General features: G+C 36.6%; 1 protein-coding gene and 1 long non-coding RNA gene across 2 annotated transcripts; both read left to right on the forward strand.

Moving 5' to 3' along the window:
- Window positions 1-924: 924 nt before the first annotated feature.
- LOC111033178 (protein hunchback) lies at window positions 925-7,198 on the forward strand. Its single transcript, XM_022313819.1, has 2 exons — window positions 925-1,468; window positions 3,898-7,198. The coding sequence occupies exon 2, from the start codon at window positions 3,902-3,904 to the stop codon at window positions 5,642-5,644; it is 1,743 nt and encodes a 580-aa protein (XP_022169511.1). The 5' UTR covers window positions 925-1,468; window positions 3,898-3,901; the 3' UTR covers window positions 5,645-7,198.
- Window positions 7,199-12,654: 5,456 nt separating this feature from the next.
- On the forward strand, window positions 12,655-13,641 carry LOC111033190. Its single transcript, XR_002604383.1, has 3 exons — window positions 12,655-12,800; window positions 12,969-13,445; window positions 13,536-13,641. It is a non-coding gene; the product is annotated as an uncharacterized LOC111033190 (long non-coding RNA).
- Window positions 13,642-18,713: the final 5,072 nt, after the last annotated feature.

Consider the following 18,713-nt stretch of genomic DNA (forward strand, 5'->3'; position numbering starts at 1 on the left):
TTTGTTGAATAAACAAAATGTCTAATCGATTTTTAAGATTTTACTTATAAACATTATTTCGGGCAACCTTAACGAAGCATGCGGGCATGTATCCTGCAAACGTTTGCGTAATGTGCGTTCTTCCAAAAGGAAAAAAAATCGTTTTGTAAATCTTTGTAATGTACCACACACTATAATTTATTGATGAGTACCTAATGCGCTGTATTCCGATTTTTAATTTTACCGTTTTGCACTTGGGAGTCTATAGTCTATGTACGCTTACGCATTTTGTTTCACCGTCGCGTCCAACGTCTCGCGATATCATATCAATTCTTATCTTTATCATTTATTCATATTGTAAATTAATGTGCACTTAATGCCTGGTACAGCGCCGTGTAAGTATTCATCCATGTGGCTGTGTCTATACGTAATTACAATACGATACGTTATGGCACGCGATGTTGTTCGTCTACGAATTATGTCTGTGGAAAATCGCTTATTTTTAAACGGATTCTATTCGTCTCGTTTCGTTTGGACGCGCTTCGACTAAAAATAAAAATAAATCGTACAACACCAATATTAACATACCTACATAATTTACTATTAATAATTGTTATTATTATACAGTTACTTATACACTGCATAGGTAAGGTACCTACGCGGTATGGTAATATTACCGCTCTACGGTGGCGTATTTCTATTGACAGAGAGGCGGCGGTAAAAACACACCCAATTACGGGGCCCGGTCCAATCCTTTCGTGCGGACGGGTAAGAGTAAAAAAAGAAAAAGTGGAAGAGGAGAAAAAAAACCGACACGCACACGCGAGCGCATTTCGGTGGGCGTGTATCGAGTCGCGAAACGTCGGGCACTGTCGGGCACCGTCGGCGACTGTAGTCGGCGGAGGGGCCAACATCGTCCATCCGTTGGGGTAGGTTAACCGAGCCCGCGGCAGCAGATGAACCTGCAATAATCGCCGCCACCGACGCGACGCACAGACCGGTCCGTGCAGTGCTCCTCAGTTGTACTTGTGCGCTTTTTGTGTATCGGTCACGTGCGGATTCCGCATAAACGTTTTATTTGTTTTCCACTTCGTATTTATGGTATTGTCTGTACACAATAATTGCAGTGTTGCATTCATACAATAGAAACAATATTGGCACCTATTTTATAGAGGCTCGTCGTTCGTATTTATAATAATTATAAATATAGTGTCCGAGGGACTTCGCGGTCGTCCGACTTTCGCGGATTTAATACCATTATCATATTAATTACATTTTTTTATCGTTGTCGAAATGCTGTTAATGTTGAATCGCGCTCCGTTGTTGCATCCGTCACCGGTCATGTTATCGACGATTTCAATCTAGAAGAAATTCGTCCACCACAGTATCCAAGACACATCACGCTCGCTATTCACTACTTACCAGCCGCTTCGACCTACAAATGACTTATTGTTGATCGATCATCAAAGAAAACTCACACGCTTAAACAGTAAGTTATCAACATTTATGATTTGTATTACAATTATTATTGGGACCGTAATTTTGTTTTGTTTTTGTGGGGGCGATCTCTGCTATACCCAAAGTGTATCAAGGATTGATACAAATGAATGCCTATTTATGAGACGATAGTATAACTATACTTATTATACTTTAGCGATGGACACCCTTATGATCAAAAAAAAAATAATATCTAAATTGATCATTGTATAGAGGGAGTTGATTAAACAGAAGGGGTTTACCCACTACAAGTAACCCTTTATAAATACGCGCATAGCGCACCCTTCAGTCAATTCACCATTATGATTTTTAGACTTGCTTTATTACAAAATATACTTTTATCAATTGAAAATATTGTCGGTGTCTTATTGAGGGAATATTGTGTCTACGTTAATTTTAAATTTTTTTAATAAAATGTCTCTATTATAGCGCTTTATTTAAAATGTGTACGTTCTCTTGTATTTGTTATGAATTTATTTCTATCCATGTCAATTAAAAATCAACAAATCAACTCGTACATTTTATTTTTAATAATTACGAAATTCCCGGTGGATAAAGAATAAACTAATTTAATTGAATAGTCTGTGCAGTGGTTACGTTTATATATAGATAAAAAAAGCCAACCAAACACCGGTTCAGCGTGTTTTTTCAATAATCATCAAAGATAAGTTAACACGACGTTTATTCTAGGTACCATAGGTAGACACCTCATTAACGACGACATATTGCGTTTGGTTTCAAACGGGAATAGTTGTTTAAAAAAAAACTAAAATACATTTAAAACGATAAGTAAGTTCTTATCGACGTATACATTTTTAGCCAATAGGGACTTGTATTACAACAATGGACAAGTATACCTACCCGTTTAATATTTAAATGAAGCATGTACATCTAGTATCATATTATGTTTTATATTAAAGCATGTTTTTAAATTGTTATGAAATCTGAGTAACCCTCTATTATACTAGACTACTCTATCTACTCCCTATTTTGGAGTGAGAAAGAGAAATTAAATATTTTGACACAAATTAACATAATAAGGTTTATAATTTAATTGTAAGTAATATGGTAATTGTTGAACAACTATCTCTTCCGTGATAATAATTGTTGTTTTTAATATAAAAATATTTTAAAAATGGATGTAACAATTTAAGTATTTCGTTTAAACATTAATTTTTATGTGTTAACTGTTAACTACCCTACTTTTTCAAACAGATGGTTAATTGAAACTATTGACTATTGAACAATTGAATGATAATTGCTGACTAATACTAAATAAATACTTTACCATTGTCTATTCGTAATTTACAGTTGATAGCTAAAATTATTATTATAAATTGAATGTACTTACCTAATTAATATAATTCAACAGAACCTAAATAATTAATTTATCTAAAATATTATCTATACCAATTCTTATTTACAGGAATTAGATTAAATATAACGTTCAAAAATATAAATGACCAATAATTTTATGATTATACATTTTTAAATCTAAAAAAAAATTATGATTTTTGTGTAGTTAGTGACAAATTATTATTTTAAAACAAGGTAAATTACCTATAGGTTATTAATACAAATATATATAAAAATACAAATATTAATACTAAAATAATGTTCAATTTTCGGCGAGAAACTTTCCCTTGCTTATTTTTTTCTTCCCCTCGCGTGCGTATTTATCCTCTGCTCACTCACTTTCTCGTCCATCTCTTTTTCTTTCACCCCAAATGAAAACCATTTTCTTCGAAACCACACACACACACACACGCACACGGAGACGATTCCGAGAAAGAAAAAGGAGTAGGACACGCGGAATACAACGTAGTGGGTGATGAAATGTGAGGGTGGTGGCGGTAGTAGAAAAAAAGAAGGAAAAAAGTATGCACGGCGGCGGTGGTTTCTATCCCGATCATCCCCTTCCCTTATTCATTAGAAAGAGGGGCCCCGTGCTTGAAGAGGCATTTATTTTATGGCTTTTTGTTTTGTCCAGGGAACGGTCGGCCATTTTTCCGCCCCGCGCGCGCCGCCGTCGCACACGCCGCGCACACCGCGGCGGTGAAAACAAAAATGAAAAACTCGACCCTTGCGGCGAAAACGATTTTTTACCCGCTCGCTTGGCCTTCTTTCACACTGCGCCCCCCGGTCCAATCAATACCGGCAATCATCGCTTCTCTCTCCTCTATATGCTCATATATATATATATATATATATATATAAACACGACGACGTCATGCGCCCTAAAACTCGCCGGGGCTTTTTTTCTTTCTTCTTACTTCTCTTTTATTTTATTTTTTTCCCCTTCGCGTCCCTTAAAAATCAATTCGACGAAATATTTTGCCTGCGTGAACGTTGTACACTACGTCATAAAGAAAAACGCTTATAGGATATATTAAAACGTTTTGTTTCTTTGTCGTTTTGCAGAAAAATGTTTTTGGAAAACGAACATCAGCCAATTATTAGCCATTCACCGTACGACCTCGCACGTCCGCTTGAACACCATCACCATCATCACCTCAACCATCACGCCGCGTCCAATCATCTCCAGTCGGGCCCCGATCACTTGCAAGAAGATTCGGAAGGTCGGAGTTCGGCTAGCTCACCGACGTCCAGTTACCGCGACTTGTCTGGGTGCGAAGACTTTGACCTGAAAATCCCGAAACCGTCTGGTCCAGGGTCTGGCGCTGGTGGAAACAACAACAACAATAACCACAATAACAACAACAACAAGGAACAGAAACCGAAAAAGCACAAGTGCAAACACTGTGGGCTGGAGTGCACGGAAAAGGTGCAGTACTGGAAGCACATTCGCACTCACATCAAACCTGAACAGTTGCTGGAGTGTCCGAACTGTGAGTTTGCCACCGACCTGAAACACCACTACGAGTACCACCTGCTGAACCACACGGGCGCCAAACCGTTCACGTGCCCGGACTGCGACTACAAGTGCGTGAGCAAGTCGATGCTCCAATCGCACCTCAAGTCGCATTCGAACGTGTTCCAGTTCCAGTGTTACGACTGTGGGTACGCATCCAAGTACATGCACAGCCTCAAGCAGCATCTGAAGAAGCGCGACCACCGGCCGGCCACGCCGCTCAACCCAGACGGCACGCCAAACCCAGACATCGTCATCGACGTGGTAGGCAACCGGCGGGGGCCGCGACAGAACAAGAAACAAAACCGTCACAACCCCTATCAGCAACAACACCAGCAACAGCTCCAGCAGTCTATGCCCGTGTGTTCGTCTCAGGACGACGGCGGCAGCAGCAGTGGCGGACACCCATCACCGTACTCGATGCAACAGCTGTTGCAGATGCCCGCTTCCGGATGCCCCCAGGTCACGTACCCGACCTCCGCCGAGTCGTTCATGTATTCAATGATCACCAAGCGCTCCATAGAGATGGTTGACTACCAGGCCGCCGAGTACTTGGCCATCAAGAACAACAACAACAATAATAACAACTCCTCGTCGGTCGACGATAAGATGGACGTACAACAGCACCTCAACCAACAACAAAACCACCACCAACACCACAACAATCACTACCATAAACGAGGTCATCAGTACCATCCAGATGACGTGCTCAAAGTGGAATTGGCTGGACGCAGCGGTAGCGCCGGTGACCGGACGCCCGAACCACAAGTACCCGTGTTGGCGGTCGCCGATCTTTCACCCCCGCCCGTCGTCCTGGCCATCGAGACGGGACCGTTGAACTTAAGCAGAGACTCGGTGGCTCCTCGCGCCGCGGGCAGCAGCCGGCGCAAGGGGATCGCGTGCAAACTCGAGCGACCGGTTACCGAACCGCAGTCCAAGTCGGTATCGGTGCCGGTTGTTCCGGTGTCACCGCCTGCGGTACCGATGGACTGCAGCAGTGAGTCAAGAGGAACCGTAGAGGAGACTTCGATTCCGGTAAAGGATGAATTCCAACCGTATCACCATTACAATCAGCAGCAGACGTCGTCGTCGTCTTCGACGCCCGAGAAAGAAGACAAGGAAGACGAGACGCACGTGTGCCACCACTGCGACATAATATTCAAGGAGAACATCATGTACTCGATGCACATGGGTTTCCACAGCTTCAGGGACCCGTTCGCGTGCAACCTGTGCGGCGAGATAACGGCAGATAAGTTTTCGTTTTTCGCTCATATAGCTCGAGTGCCACACAGTTAGGCTGCAATGAGGAGTTGCACCGCCGCCGCTGCAGTCAAGACACTAAATAACAATAGAGTACAAATTTTAAAACAATTTATTAACCCTTTTAGGTATGTAATATAGGATTTATCGTAAGAAAAAAATTAAAACAGATAAAGAATATTAAGTAATGTTACATAGGTACTATATTATACACCTCTTTCTTTTTAATAACTATAACTCCCCTCCCCATAAGTGTGCAGTTGCGCCGGATCTACGTTTCGTACAAATGAAAATCATTTTTGGCGCAGAGCTAAAAACGATTTTAATTTGTATTATTCGCGACCTGTGTTGTTGATCGGTTCCGGTTCTTAAACGTTGACTTTAACTTGTCAACGTTTAAGAGTCAGTTACCGTATCTTCAAATAGTGATTGCTCATATTTTATCGTTGAGTATTGTTTTAAATAATAATAGCTGCTTCATTGTTTATCGTTTTAAATATTTTTTTCTCGTTATATTTTTCTCGGAAATAAAATTTTAATTATGTTTTAATTTTCTTTTTGAGGAATGAAGCGGTCTTAGCGATTTAAAAATATTTAAGTCGTGTCCTCATAGTTGAGCACAAATTATTAGTTAATTTGTTTCATGTTTTTTTTTATCCTTAAAAAATACTTTTTTTAACTTTCCAACTACCCGAGATTGACTTAATAAGGACAAATATTGAATTTTTACGTTTAAATACCGTAATACCTCATATTCTCATTTATTTTTATTGTTTAATCTAGTCGTTCCCTATTTTTCCTCGTATAATTTAGTTTAGTATCGTGTATACTTAAACAGTATGCATTTATGATAGATACTATAAAAAAATTTAAAATTTAAAATTTAAAAAAACTATTGGTTTTTATTGTTTGTTGTGATAAGGTTGTTTTTCGACGGAATATCGTCAAATTATTTAAGTATAAATTAAATTTAACTGATCTGCCAAGTGGGCTTTTTTTTAGTTTTTTTAAATTGTACATGTTATAAAAGTAAAAAAGTATATGAATTTTATTGTTGGTGCTTGAATGTCTTGTATATAAAAAATCTCAATCACGGCATTAATGGAAGATCTAGTCAATCTTACCCTCACGTCTCTCCAAGATATGCCCGTCTGTATGGAGCTTGCGCAGGATTCTACTCGGTGCGAGATCGGCGAAACTGCTAAGGTCATCTGTACATTTTGTAGTCGCACTGTGTTAGAACCCTGCGCACTCGTCCTTTCATACGCATCAGGACTAATTCTTATAGAAATGTAAAAATATAATAGTCTGTAAATATTAATTTCATAATATGTATCGTTAATGCACTACATAATAATTATAATATTGTCTAAATTTTTGTCATTTTTGTGATTAGATTGTTCGTAATCATCCCTCTCCTCCCTCATACTGTGATTTTAATTAAGACTAAAAATATCTTGAAAATGCCGTCTTGGATTGTAATAACTATTTGTAACAAACTATCATAATATATTATGTAATAATTAATATTATACATCTTTTACGAGATTGCGCCATCGCGCTCGTGTAATAAAACAATATATATATATAATATACCACGTATGTGAAGAGACCTTAAGTTTGATCTCTGTATAGCAATCTAACGTTTTCGTCACTCGGTCGTCTTATTTTACATGACATATTATATATATATGTGTGTTAATTGTACAGTTTATTATATTATTATGTATAGGTATTCCTATAATAAACTGTTTTACTATGTAAATAAATATCTCTATGCAAACATAGGTGAACTTGAAAGGTTTTTTGTATTCTTTTATTTAGATTATCTAATTTTATTTATAGTTGAAAAATACTACATGTACTATGTATAATAAAAATATTATGTGCCAAAAAGTTTAATAATTATCATACTTATCAAATAATATTTGTTTGAAGAGAATAAACGTGTTTACGTTTACCAATGAAAAAAATATGTTTTTTTTTATTTTACTATACTCCCGATTTATTTTTTAACCCGCATATGATTTCATATTGCCATCTCGTTGCTCACGGGACTAAGATGACTACACAGCCATAGAGGTCCCACAATAATACTTATTTTCTTCAGTATTTGGAATTGTAATTAACAATTCCGTATAAACCCACAAGTTCAGTAATATAGTGTTCTTAAATCGGATCGTTTTAAGAGTTATTATTAAATAATAGTATTTATTACTATTATAATATAGATCGTTCGAAATCCGAAGGAAAAAATGGATAGCTGCCAGTCACGTGTCATCATAATCTATCATAAAATCATACCATTCTCTAGTTTATGTATTTATTAATTACCTATTATTCATCGTAAACCGGACGAAAATAATAGTAGTGAGGCCTCTGTGTACGAAAAACGACCATAATAAATATAATACCACTACGAGGGGGGTAGACGTGTGTGCTGTGCGGACGACTACCTGTGCGTATGATAAATTCATGTACCTGACGGTTGTCAATACCGAACCATGGCTGTCATTTTTACTGTGATAAAACGAATGTTGTTCGATGCTTGCACCGACCCGAGAACACGTAAACAAAACGATTTCCGAGTTAAAAGGGGTTTAAAAAGAGGACGACGACTGCCCCGGGTCTCGTGAACGCGTATTATTTTCATAATAATATAGGTACGGTGGTCGCAAGGAGGATGGAGTATTATAAGTATGTATTATTTTATATTGTTATGCGAGTGTATAACCCGCTGTATAAAGAAATACGCAGAAGTGTAAAATATAAGTTTCGCGTTTACATTTTGTGACGGGAAATAAATGAATGTACACTGAACAATAAACGACACCGCATCCTACCACCTTCCTTATTGTTGTGTGTACCCCGTTTTTGTGCTTCACATTTTATGATATTATAATATACGTGTATTGTATTTTGAACCGATCTCGAGAGTAGAACTACATAATCTAGCGTTTGCGAAATACTTACTATTTTATGTATAGTGACTAGTGCATCTGATAAGACGTGTCTAGAGAATTGAGGAATCTAAAATTTTAAACACGTCTTGGGAAGTATTGAAATTTATTTTTGAGTTTTGATTATGCTATACGTTTTTTCTGATGATTCAATAATAGCCACATCAAATATTCAAAAAAAAAAGATGTATTCCTATAATATGTTTTCTGTAAGTAATTAAAATCAAATATAACTATTATTTTTTCAATACATCATTTTCACGAAAAATTAAACATTAGTATATACTTACTATTACGACAGTCGACAGTATTTCATTAATTACGGTTCGGGTCGTACACGTCTGACTTGTTCAGAAATGTTTTAATTGTACAACAATAATTGTAATAATACTAATTATTATTCTTGGACGGAATGAAACTTATTTCTGGGAACTACAGTCTGTAATATGTTTTATTTAATGGTCTTTAATGTAGGCACAAATTATATGGTTCTTATTGAATAAACTTCAAAATTATTCGGGGAATATTACGAAAATAAAATAGGTATTGGTAGCTTAGGTAATTTAATTTGGATTTAATTTTTAAAACTATTATTAGAGTAGTATAACTATTGAGTTTTTAATACAAATCTATAAACCTACCTCATTAATGTGTTTATTACTATAAGATATAACATACTCATACACATATACTTCGCAGACGAGCGACTATAACGAGTAGCGATTCTAAAATAATTTTTCTAATTGATTTTCTGTGGGAAAGAATAAATTTAAATCGTTTTTAAAATGTTATCTCCCTCAGTGTTAATTCGATAATTTATGATTTCCAAATGGACTTAAGTCAATTAACATTAATTCTCAATGATTTTTTTTGTAAGCATTCGTAACAGAGTAATTTTAAGTTCATGGCACAGACGCACAGTAGTGTCTTAATTATAATTTAAAACCGAAAAGCTTAGATTGGATGAAATAGAAGGTAATTAAAAAATTAAGAAATGTTCATCATTGTTATTATATTAATATGAACCTTTTACCAATATAATCAGTAATTGTTACCTATTACACTGATTAAAGTAATCCTTTTAAAAAAAGGCTTTTGGCTTTGATAATTTAAAATTAAACACAGATTATTAAAAGCAATATTATAATATTTTATTTATAGAAATGATAAAACATTTTCATGTTATGATGATTTTTGTTTTTATGGAATCTCTGCGCGAATACCGTAAGTTATAATTTCATCATCGTGCCTTTATAGTATGTATATATTACATAATAATATTATTGTGGTGGAATCCTAAAAACAATAGCAGTTGGTTATAAGTTATAACCGTGTTTCAGCAACCTCAGTCGGTGGTAGGTAATAGGTACCTATAACTTATTATGTGTATAGAACTTCGCCCGATCGTCGTGACGATTTATGATGGCAATCGGCGTTTTTATGAATCGCATTTCGGTAGGTCCGAAATCATGGCTGCGACGGTGACGGTGGTTCTTGAATTCGTGATGCCGTTTTTTTCGTCACGATATCGTCGAATCGGTAGTACATTTTTTCCGGCCGGAAAACTTCTATTCACGTGGAAGTTTTTATGTTGTTTTCTACCGTCGACGCCTCCATTCAGCTCTCGAGATTGGCCGCTCTAGTCGCCTCCGATTTTAATATTAAAACACCGAGTAGCGGATATTATGGGGGAACCGTTTTTTTATGCATAGTCTCACATGGGCACATCGCGAGCGTAAAAAAAACAACATCCGGACGTAAAAAATCCCCTCGACAAAATGGCGGCCGTGGTGGAAAATGGGTTAAAGCGAGGGGAGCAGCAGCGTGTGGATGTGTTTTTTTAAGCGTTAAAAAAAAAACCGCGCTCGAAAATGGCCGTGCCCGGGGCCAATAACAAGACGACGAGCGTGTCTCGTGCCGCCGCATTACGCGTAAAAAAAAATCATGTGTAATAACATAATGGGTACCTACAGTAATAATGACGACAAACAAACCGTCCGTAACCGTACAATGAAAATATAACGCGAACGCGAACAAAACCGAATCTCGTTTTTTTTCCCCCTTCGGATGTTGCGCGTGCGACGGGGCCCGTATAGCAAAAAAGGAACGAAAAAAATCGACGGAAAAAAACCGCGTACGCACCGCCCGCCCGCCCGCCCGTTTAGGGGTCGGAAACGTCGGGCGCGTGCGCGCGTTTCAAAAGCGCGCGCGCGCGTGTGCTGCTCACGGTCGACCCCTCTCCGGCCGTCGCCGCCTCTCTGGGGTACGTATAAGTATATAATACCGCGCCGGCGGCAGAAAACGGTTTTTTTTTTTTACACACATTTTCTTTTACGGAATTCCATTTTGGGGTGCGCGCGTGTTATTATTTTTTCTGCGCTCGCCCTTTTTACTGCGTACACATCGCGCGCGCGCGCGCCTCGCATAATAATATATTTATTTATTTTTTTGGATTTTTTTTATTTTCACCCCCCGTGTCACGCGCGTTTTCCCCCTCGAGGTCATCGAGAGGTTCAACCAGCGCTCATGTCATATACGCTCACGCCGTGCATGTTACTGCAGCACACACGCACACACACGTCATATATATATGTATAATATATTTAGGCGGTAGGTAGAATGGTATACCTATTAATAATGACGCGCTGCGGGCAAAACGGTTTCGAACACAACGTTTTTCTTTTCCCCGCTCGGTGTGCGTGAAACGTGCAAGCAATATCCGAAAAACCGCCACACGTGTGCGCTTGGTCTTTTACTGCTGCGGCATATAGTCTTTTTAACCTTTGCTATGCTGCGGTACCACCGAGTAAGAGATTTATGGGCTTTTTAACCAGAAATCGGAGACGCCGCGCGCTCGTCCGGCCGTATAATTTTCGTCTAATTTCGGAGAATCGCTGCTGCCACACGAGTGATGTGTGTGTGAGTGTGCGCAAGCCTCCGTCTCGCGTACATAGCACAATATATTATTATTTTTATTATTTTCATAATACCCGGCACGGTGGCGGCGGCGGCGGGTTATTCGAGTTTCCCAGGTCTTTCCTCCTCCCGTGAAAAACGCACATTACACGGTCCGTCGAACGCCGGCGCGCGAGACGACCGCCCTCGGCATGATACATATATATATTGTATATATAAATGTGTGTTCTCAACACACCCGCGCCTGTGCGATGGGGTTTTTCTGAAATCGCAGCAACGATGACGGCACAGTAAAATACGACACGAAAGTGCCGTGGAATAATATAATACAATACCTATAATACGCGTACTTCTGCTGTTGAAATCTCGTCCCTCGCGCCGGGCACAATCGATTTTATTATTTATAAATATTTAAAACGTAAATCGTTTCGGTTCGATCGTAAAATAGCGCTGAGCTACAGGGGAAACGACAATAATTGTAATGATGCCCGAAATAATTAATAATAACACGTTATATTGTTGTACACTCTCGTGCGGACGTTTAATAATAATATCTAATAATAATAGTAGTGAGTGGAGCTAGTTAATCGTATCATAAATTTTAATTCCAGAGACCTGCCGTCCGCCATAACGAATGAGAGAACTTAGGTGCATTGTACGCCGTGTATAATAGTGTTTATTTATTAAACGTAGGTACACTAGACGAAATAATGTGCCGCTTGCTGATTGCGGCACGTACCCACCGAAATTGTCGTTTATATTATTATAATATCGAGTTGATGATGTCGCTATCAACGAGAAGCTAAACCGGTCAGGCACTTCTGGTTACATATTATAACTATGTAACACAACGCCCCGAAGTCGTTTGTTCGTTTTCGATCTGCTAACACTGAAAAATAAATACCGCACGCTTTACCATTTTACTACCCGTAATAAACCCTGGTTAAATGCTGCTGACCGACAATTATTGTTACAAACATTACCAAGCACTAAATTAGCTTATCCAATTATCGTTAGAGATTACGGTCCGAAGAGTTTATAATCATCGCACAATTATTAAGAGTAACCAACCTTTTGTATTATATATCTTATGAGTTATGACTTATACCAAGTATAAGTATTTAATTTTCAAATGTATAATATTCCTTATTTTTCATATTATAGGTTTATCTTGTTAATATTTTAATGATGTCAAGCCGACTTAGATAATAAACTCTTACTTTGGGTATGAGAAAAAACGTTGTTTTCGTTATAATTTGTATTGTAAGTTATACTACCGATTCGTAGTGACTGATGAAATTGGACAACATCAGTAGGTATGTTTTATGCAAAATGCATAAATTATAAATGTATTTATATAATAATAATTAACAATACATAGGAAGGTATAATATTTTCTTGCAATAATATTTTTTTCCGTTCTCAATGTTCAGTGTTCATGTAATTAATCAGTTGCTGTACCTTGTTTTTCATTAAACACGCAGGTGCAAGGTCCCTCGCGTAAAATGAGCTCGATCGGTCAAAAATGTGCGTTTACCATGGAGTCGAAATATTTCTGTAAACATCTGGTCGCAAAATAAAACAACAACTACTCGCAGCGGCTACCTTCAAGTATATACAGACATTGGAACGAAAAAAACGGAAACCACAATATTATTTGGTTTTAAAAAAAATGGTAAAACGACGTTAAACTGAATGTGATCAATATGGATTGGATAGAATTACATTTACAGGCATTTAAGATGTAGACGTATATGAATATGAATCGCAGATAATGTTATAAAAAAACATATAATGGACAAATTAAAATAACTAGAAGAATTTCCAAAATGTTGTGAATAGACTCGATAATTATTATAAACTGTAAAACTATACGATAAACTGACATTTTGTTTTTACACCACTGCGAAACGTTAAAATGTGGAAAAGCCCTTTTGGCTGCGTTGTGTAATAGAATTATAGTAAGTAATTTATTGCATAATGGCATAATATAATTTTACAATATCGAATTTAAATTAAACTATTGAAAATTCCGAACTGTTTTATTTCAGATTTAAGAGTTCGCGACACGAACGTACGGCGGCTGAACATATTATGATTTTCAACTCTGAGTGCGGTTCGATATGCAATAAGAGACGGCTACGACGGTTGGGAAGAGTGAGTATTTGAAATGCATTAAATAAATATAAATCTGTGAGGAGGTGATTAGACCGAAGGTTTATAGTGTACACTGTGTGCATATATGTATTTTTGTGTTTATTGTGTGCCGCAAAATGGGGAAACGGCGGTCTGTGTGCGTCGTGACAATGACCTTTTTGTGATACGTATTTCTGCGGAGGATACGATCAATCAATATTTCTTGGCTAAAGAAAGAAAAAAATACCGGTGGACATGGGGGCGGTGGTGGAAAAGTAAAACGTCGACGGCGACTTCATTAAAAGACGTTTGGGTCTCCTAAAAGGGTCTTAAAAAATACATTACCTATAGGGATTTTTAAAAATATTGTCACAAACAAATATCCGGATTTTTGCATGTCATTGTTGCTTCTAGCGCGTTCGGTCCTCCGACGGGGGTGGTGTGACGGCCGGTGATCGTTGAGTTGGCAATAATTTTTCAATATTTTTTGTTGTACAGTCACTCAAAAAGAAATATATTCCGCACACTTCATCCGTCCGAGTATAAATAATCGTTATTTCTAGTTGTATGTAGTCTATTGTAGTTATTGTCATATATTTTTTTTTTTAAATACGGAATGTCCGTTTGTGTACGTTTGTAGAGTTTTGGGTTTTACCTTTTACCTTAAAAAAAACCATTTATTACTCACAAGTTACAATATTATATGTTTTGATTTTGGATTAAATATTGTACGGTCGTAAACATACATTGACATGTATCTGACGACCCAATTCTCACAATCGTCACTAAATAATCCTTTTTTCTACTCGAATGGTCAAATGTCAAATCTTAAAAACCATTAAATCTTTTTTGAAAAAAAAAATACATCCATACAAATAAAATATCCCGTCGATAAAATGTCGTGTACAAGTCACTAGTGTACAACCCATTTTTAAAATAGGCTTCAAAAAAAAAAAAATACGTTTTGTAACAACACCAGTTTATAAATAAATAAACCCCTATAAATATTATATTCACGTTCTCTTTGTACTCATCGGTGCGACTATATATTTTATCATTGACATTTGAGAACATTTTATTCATATAATATACCAAATTATACTTATTAGTTATTACTATTTAAATCAGGAATAATTATTAATTAACAAGAATTTCAGTTTGTCTTTTAAAACAAATCCAAACAAATGAACTCAAATAGTACACATACACGTATTTTATCAGATAAATTGTATTTCCAATTTAATTTTAATCCTGCGTACGGCATACGCACTTCGAATTATCCACACCCATAGATCTTATATTGCTAGACAAGCAATGAGTGTACGGAAAGAGTAACATCATAGAGGGCGCTTTTTGATTACTCGATTACTCGTACGAAACTACGAACGGTACTGTGGGCAGCAGGTAAGATAATGAATTGATGTATAGATAATAAATTGTATATTTTGGTAAGGATAGTCTGTACAACACTGTGGGATGCTGTAACGCCGCTCTCGATGTCATTGTTATACATAGTGCTTATCTAGTAGTATAAGGTCCATGATGTCCATCCCTCACAAGTAACACAAAATATGAAATAACATTTTATTCGTCTTAAAATTGAACGGAAAATTTAAAGAAAACAATACAGTTATAGTGTTGTCGTTGTAGAGTCGTATAATGTAAAAATCTAAATTTGTATTACGATGTATTACAATAATATGAACTATACGGATATTAATTATTTGATGTGCTAAGTAAAAACTAGGAGGTATCTTCCTTACCTATAAAAAAAAGTAATAATTTTACGTCGTATGATAATACTGTTATAAAACACCAAAATATCTTGACACGAGTAAAAATACAATCGCGCAACACCCAGGTTGAAAAACGGTGTTATTTAAATCACTGATGGGAAAGTAAAATGTGAACCGTCGAGGGTTTTTGGCTGACTGCTGCGTATAAATCTTTGAAATACTTCGTACGGGTCGTTTAAATAATCGGATCGCTTAACACTACGACCGTCGCTGTACGCTTGTAGTAACTCGGCCGTTTCCAAAACCATTATAAACTAGAGACGAAAAAGAGTCAAACTTTTAATTTATAAAGTATCAAAATCTCGTTGTTCTGTTGTATTTAAAACTAAAGCTGTAGATTATATAGGCACCTATATTGAGCGCGCAGGCACCCTAAGAGTGTACAATGTATAATTATTGTCTATAAATGTGCAGTCAATATACAATTTATGATATAAATATTATATCTGATTAAATATAGTGTAGTACTTCTTGCGATTATTTTGTATTAAACCTGGTAGCTGGGCCCAAAATCGTGCACAACCAGCTAGTAGATTAGGAATATTTTTTGTGTTCAAACATTAAGTTGTCCTGAATCTCAGAAAAACTACATCTGCGGGTGATGGAGGTGAAGTGAAGTACTGCAATAAGTTTTGAGAGATAGAATAAGTTTTAGGACGGAAACATTAATGCAACCAAAACATTTTTTTTTACAATAGTGTCAAAACAACAATATAGCTTAAAGCTATTAGCTTTATTCTTATCTGTTTTAATTTGATCGTATTCGTTGTGAAAAATAAAAATGCACAACTGTATAACAATATTGAGAGTATGGAATAATCAATGAACTAGAGGAAAACGACTTCACAATCTGTCATGATTTCCAAAAAAAACAATTTGGTACTGTGATTCACCATATTTCAGTACAAAGTGAGTTTCAAACTTTCAACATTTTATAATCCTTAATAAATAATAATAATGAATTTTTCATAAAATACGAGATTTAACGACTTTTAAGAAAGCTGCTAAAATTCTCTTAAAGTGACGCATTGACAGAATTTGAGTGGCTTTTTTAGAGGTTGTTAAATTTTTTTTAATGCGCGACCTTAAGAGCTTGCGAGTATCTTGGTGCACAGAAAAACACAGTGGCTCACCCTGTATATCTTTGGGAGACAGCGATCGTGTAAGTTTCCCTCTCCCGAAGCCGTCTCGTCGATAATATAATATGTTGCCCTTTTGGACAATGGAAGGCGCGCACTTGCGTTATGAGATTTATAAAGATATAAAAATATTAAACTCAGAGTTTTGAATAATACAAGAAATCTTTCGTAAAATCGTATTTCACACTTTCCAATTTCGTACCGCACACGCTATTTTAGTACACGTATATATAATTTATTATATTATCACAAATGTCTATGGGTCTTCGTCCATATATCTTCAAGCTTGTAATATTTTTATATAATATAATACATATAATAGGTACACAAGGCGTATTGCGCAATATCGATTCTTCGGGTCTCCGAGAAGAGAGAGTATATTATTATAGTACATATACACCCGCACACACCCCCTTAGGTAGCTGGACTTATTTTTTTCCACCACGTCCCCCGCAACTCGCACTGTACGAAAATCGTCGTGGGACACTAATCCACCGGTTCCTAAGATCTTTTATATTATATATATATTCGCGCTCGCGCCGACACAAATCATGCCGAGTTTTTATTGTATTGCATTGCGCAATTGGTACGCACAGCACGAAAACCGTTAGGTCCGAACGAGATATGCGCACACGCCGCGCCGTTTTTGATTATTTTGTCCCAAAAAAAAAGGACACAATAACGGTATTACGACAACGACACTTATATATTATAATAGTGTAATGTTGGCTAGCGTATACATGTAGTATAGGTACACTACACTTTTATGTTTTGGGTTTGATTATTTATTTATTATTATTGTATATTTTTTTGTGTGTGTGTGTGCGTGTCGTTTGTTGTCCGAATTGTCCGAATTGTCTGTCGGCCGGTCGCCGCAATCCGAATTATTTTTAATACCGAAAATGTATATAAATCCCGTCCGATTGTGTGCGTATATACATAATACAATATATATTGTAAGTGTAATACGCTCTGCGCCGCTCCCCACGACCACTGTATAACACCCCCGCGATTTCAGTGATTTCACCACATTTGGCCGTACTATACCCATATAATAAAATATATATATAATAATAATATGTATAATACCACATGCGATTGGCCTTTCGTCGTTATTATGCGAAAACGTGTGCGTATGTGACGTGTGTACGGGAACTAGCTGCTGCAGGGGATAGGGTTGGCTCAGCGCTTCGATATAATAATAATAAGGGAAACGGTCGACGCCGCCGCCCGGCTAATAGTGAAATCTGAGAGCGAGTCCGATTTCGGAACACCCGGACCCGGTCATCTGCTACTATAATATTATATAGCCGTTACGATGCGTATATGTACATTATGATATTGTGTTATGTAGCGATATTATTGTAAGTGGTGTGACTCTTTTTCTACCGTTTTCCCATTATAATATGCGCGGTGGCATCAGTGGTGATGGACATTGATTTTATAATATAATATTATCATCGATGTGGGTGATTTGAAAAATGAAAATTTTTTTAATTGATTTCGAACACACACATAATATTTATAGTAGGTACACGCCGTGTTTATTACTCAAGACCATCGCATATCTGTCTAAATCATCATCTTCAATCTCTGATTTCAAATTTAAACTGTCGTCCAACGCATATTTTAAATCCGCGTTGAAGATTGTGACCGTTTGGGGCGGAAGGGGTTGGTATTTGGAGTGTTTGAAGTTTCACGTGTAAATGATATATATATTAAAACGACCGAGAGGAGGATTGTACATGTATTATTTATTCATAGGTGTTAAGTGTATACTGTCCGTCTGTTCTCGTGTGAGGAAAGCTCGTATTATAAACAATGCCACTGGTGACGCTTATCGTATTAACGAATGATAAATCGCAATATTATTAACAATAAAAAAATCATTAAGCCAAGATTAATACTGAGTTTATAGCACAAAATATGTTATCATTTTTGGACTGTTAGATAATAATTTAATTTCGAATGGCGCACAGGTCATGGGTGAATTACAAAATACATAGAATATTTTCACAATTTTTTTGTTTTCTATTATCTCTTAACAATTACAATCGTTTTAATTCAATATTATTCGATAAGTTGCTATGTCCGCACTCCATCACACTCCACCAAGTTGTAGAGTATAAAAATATATTATTATTTATTGATTATTCCA

The sequence above is a fragment of the Myzus persicae genome, unplaced genomic scaffold, assembly GCF_001856785.1.
Source record: "Myzus persicae strain clone G006 unplaced genomic scaffold, MPER_G0061.0, whole genome shotgun sequence".
In the NCBI taxonomy this organism is placed as follows: domain Eukaryota; kingdom Metazoa; phylum Arthropoda; class Insecta; order Hemiptera; family Aphididae; genus Myzus; species Myzus persicae.

What these genes read in the sequence shown, in the direction of transcription:
- LOC111033178 (XM_022313819.1), top strand. Translation starts at nt 3,902, where the DNA reads ATGTTTTTGGAAAACGAACATCAGCCAATTATTAGCCATTCACCGTAC.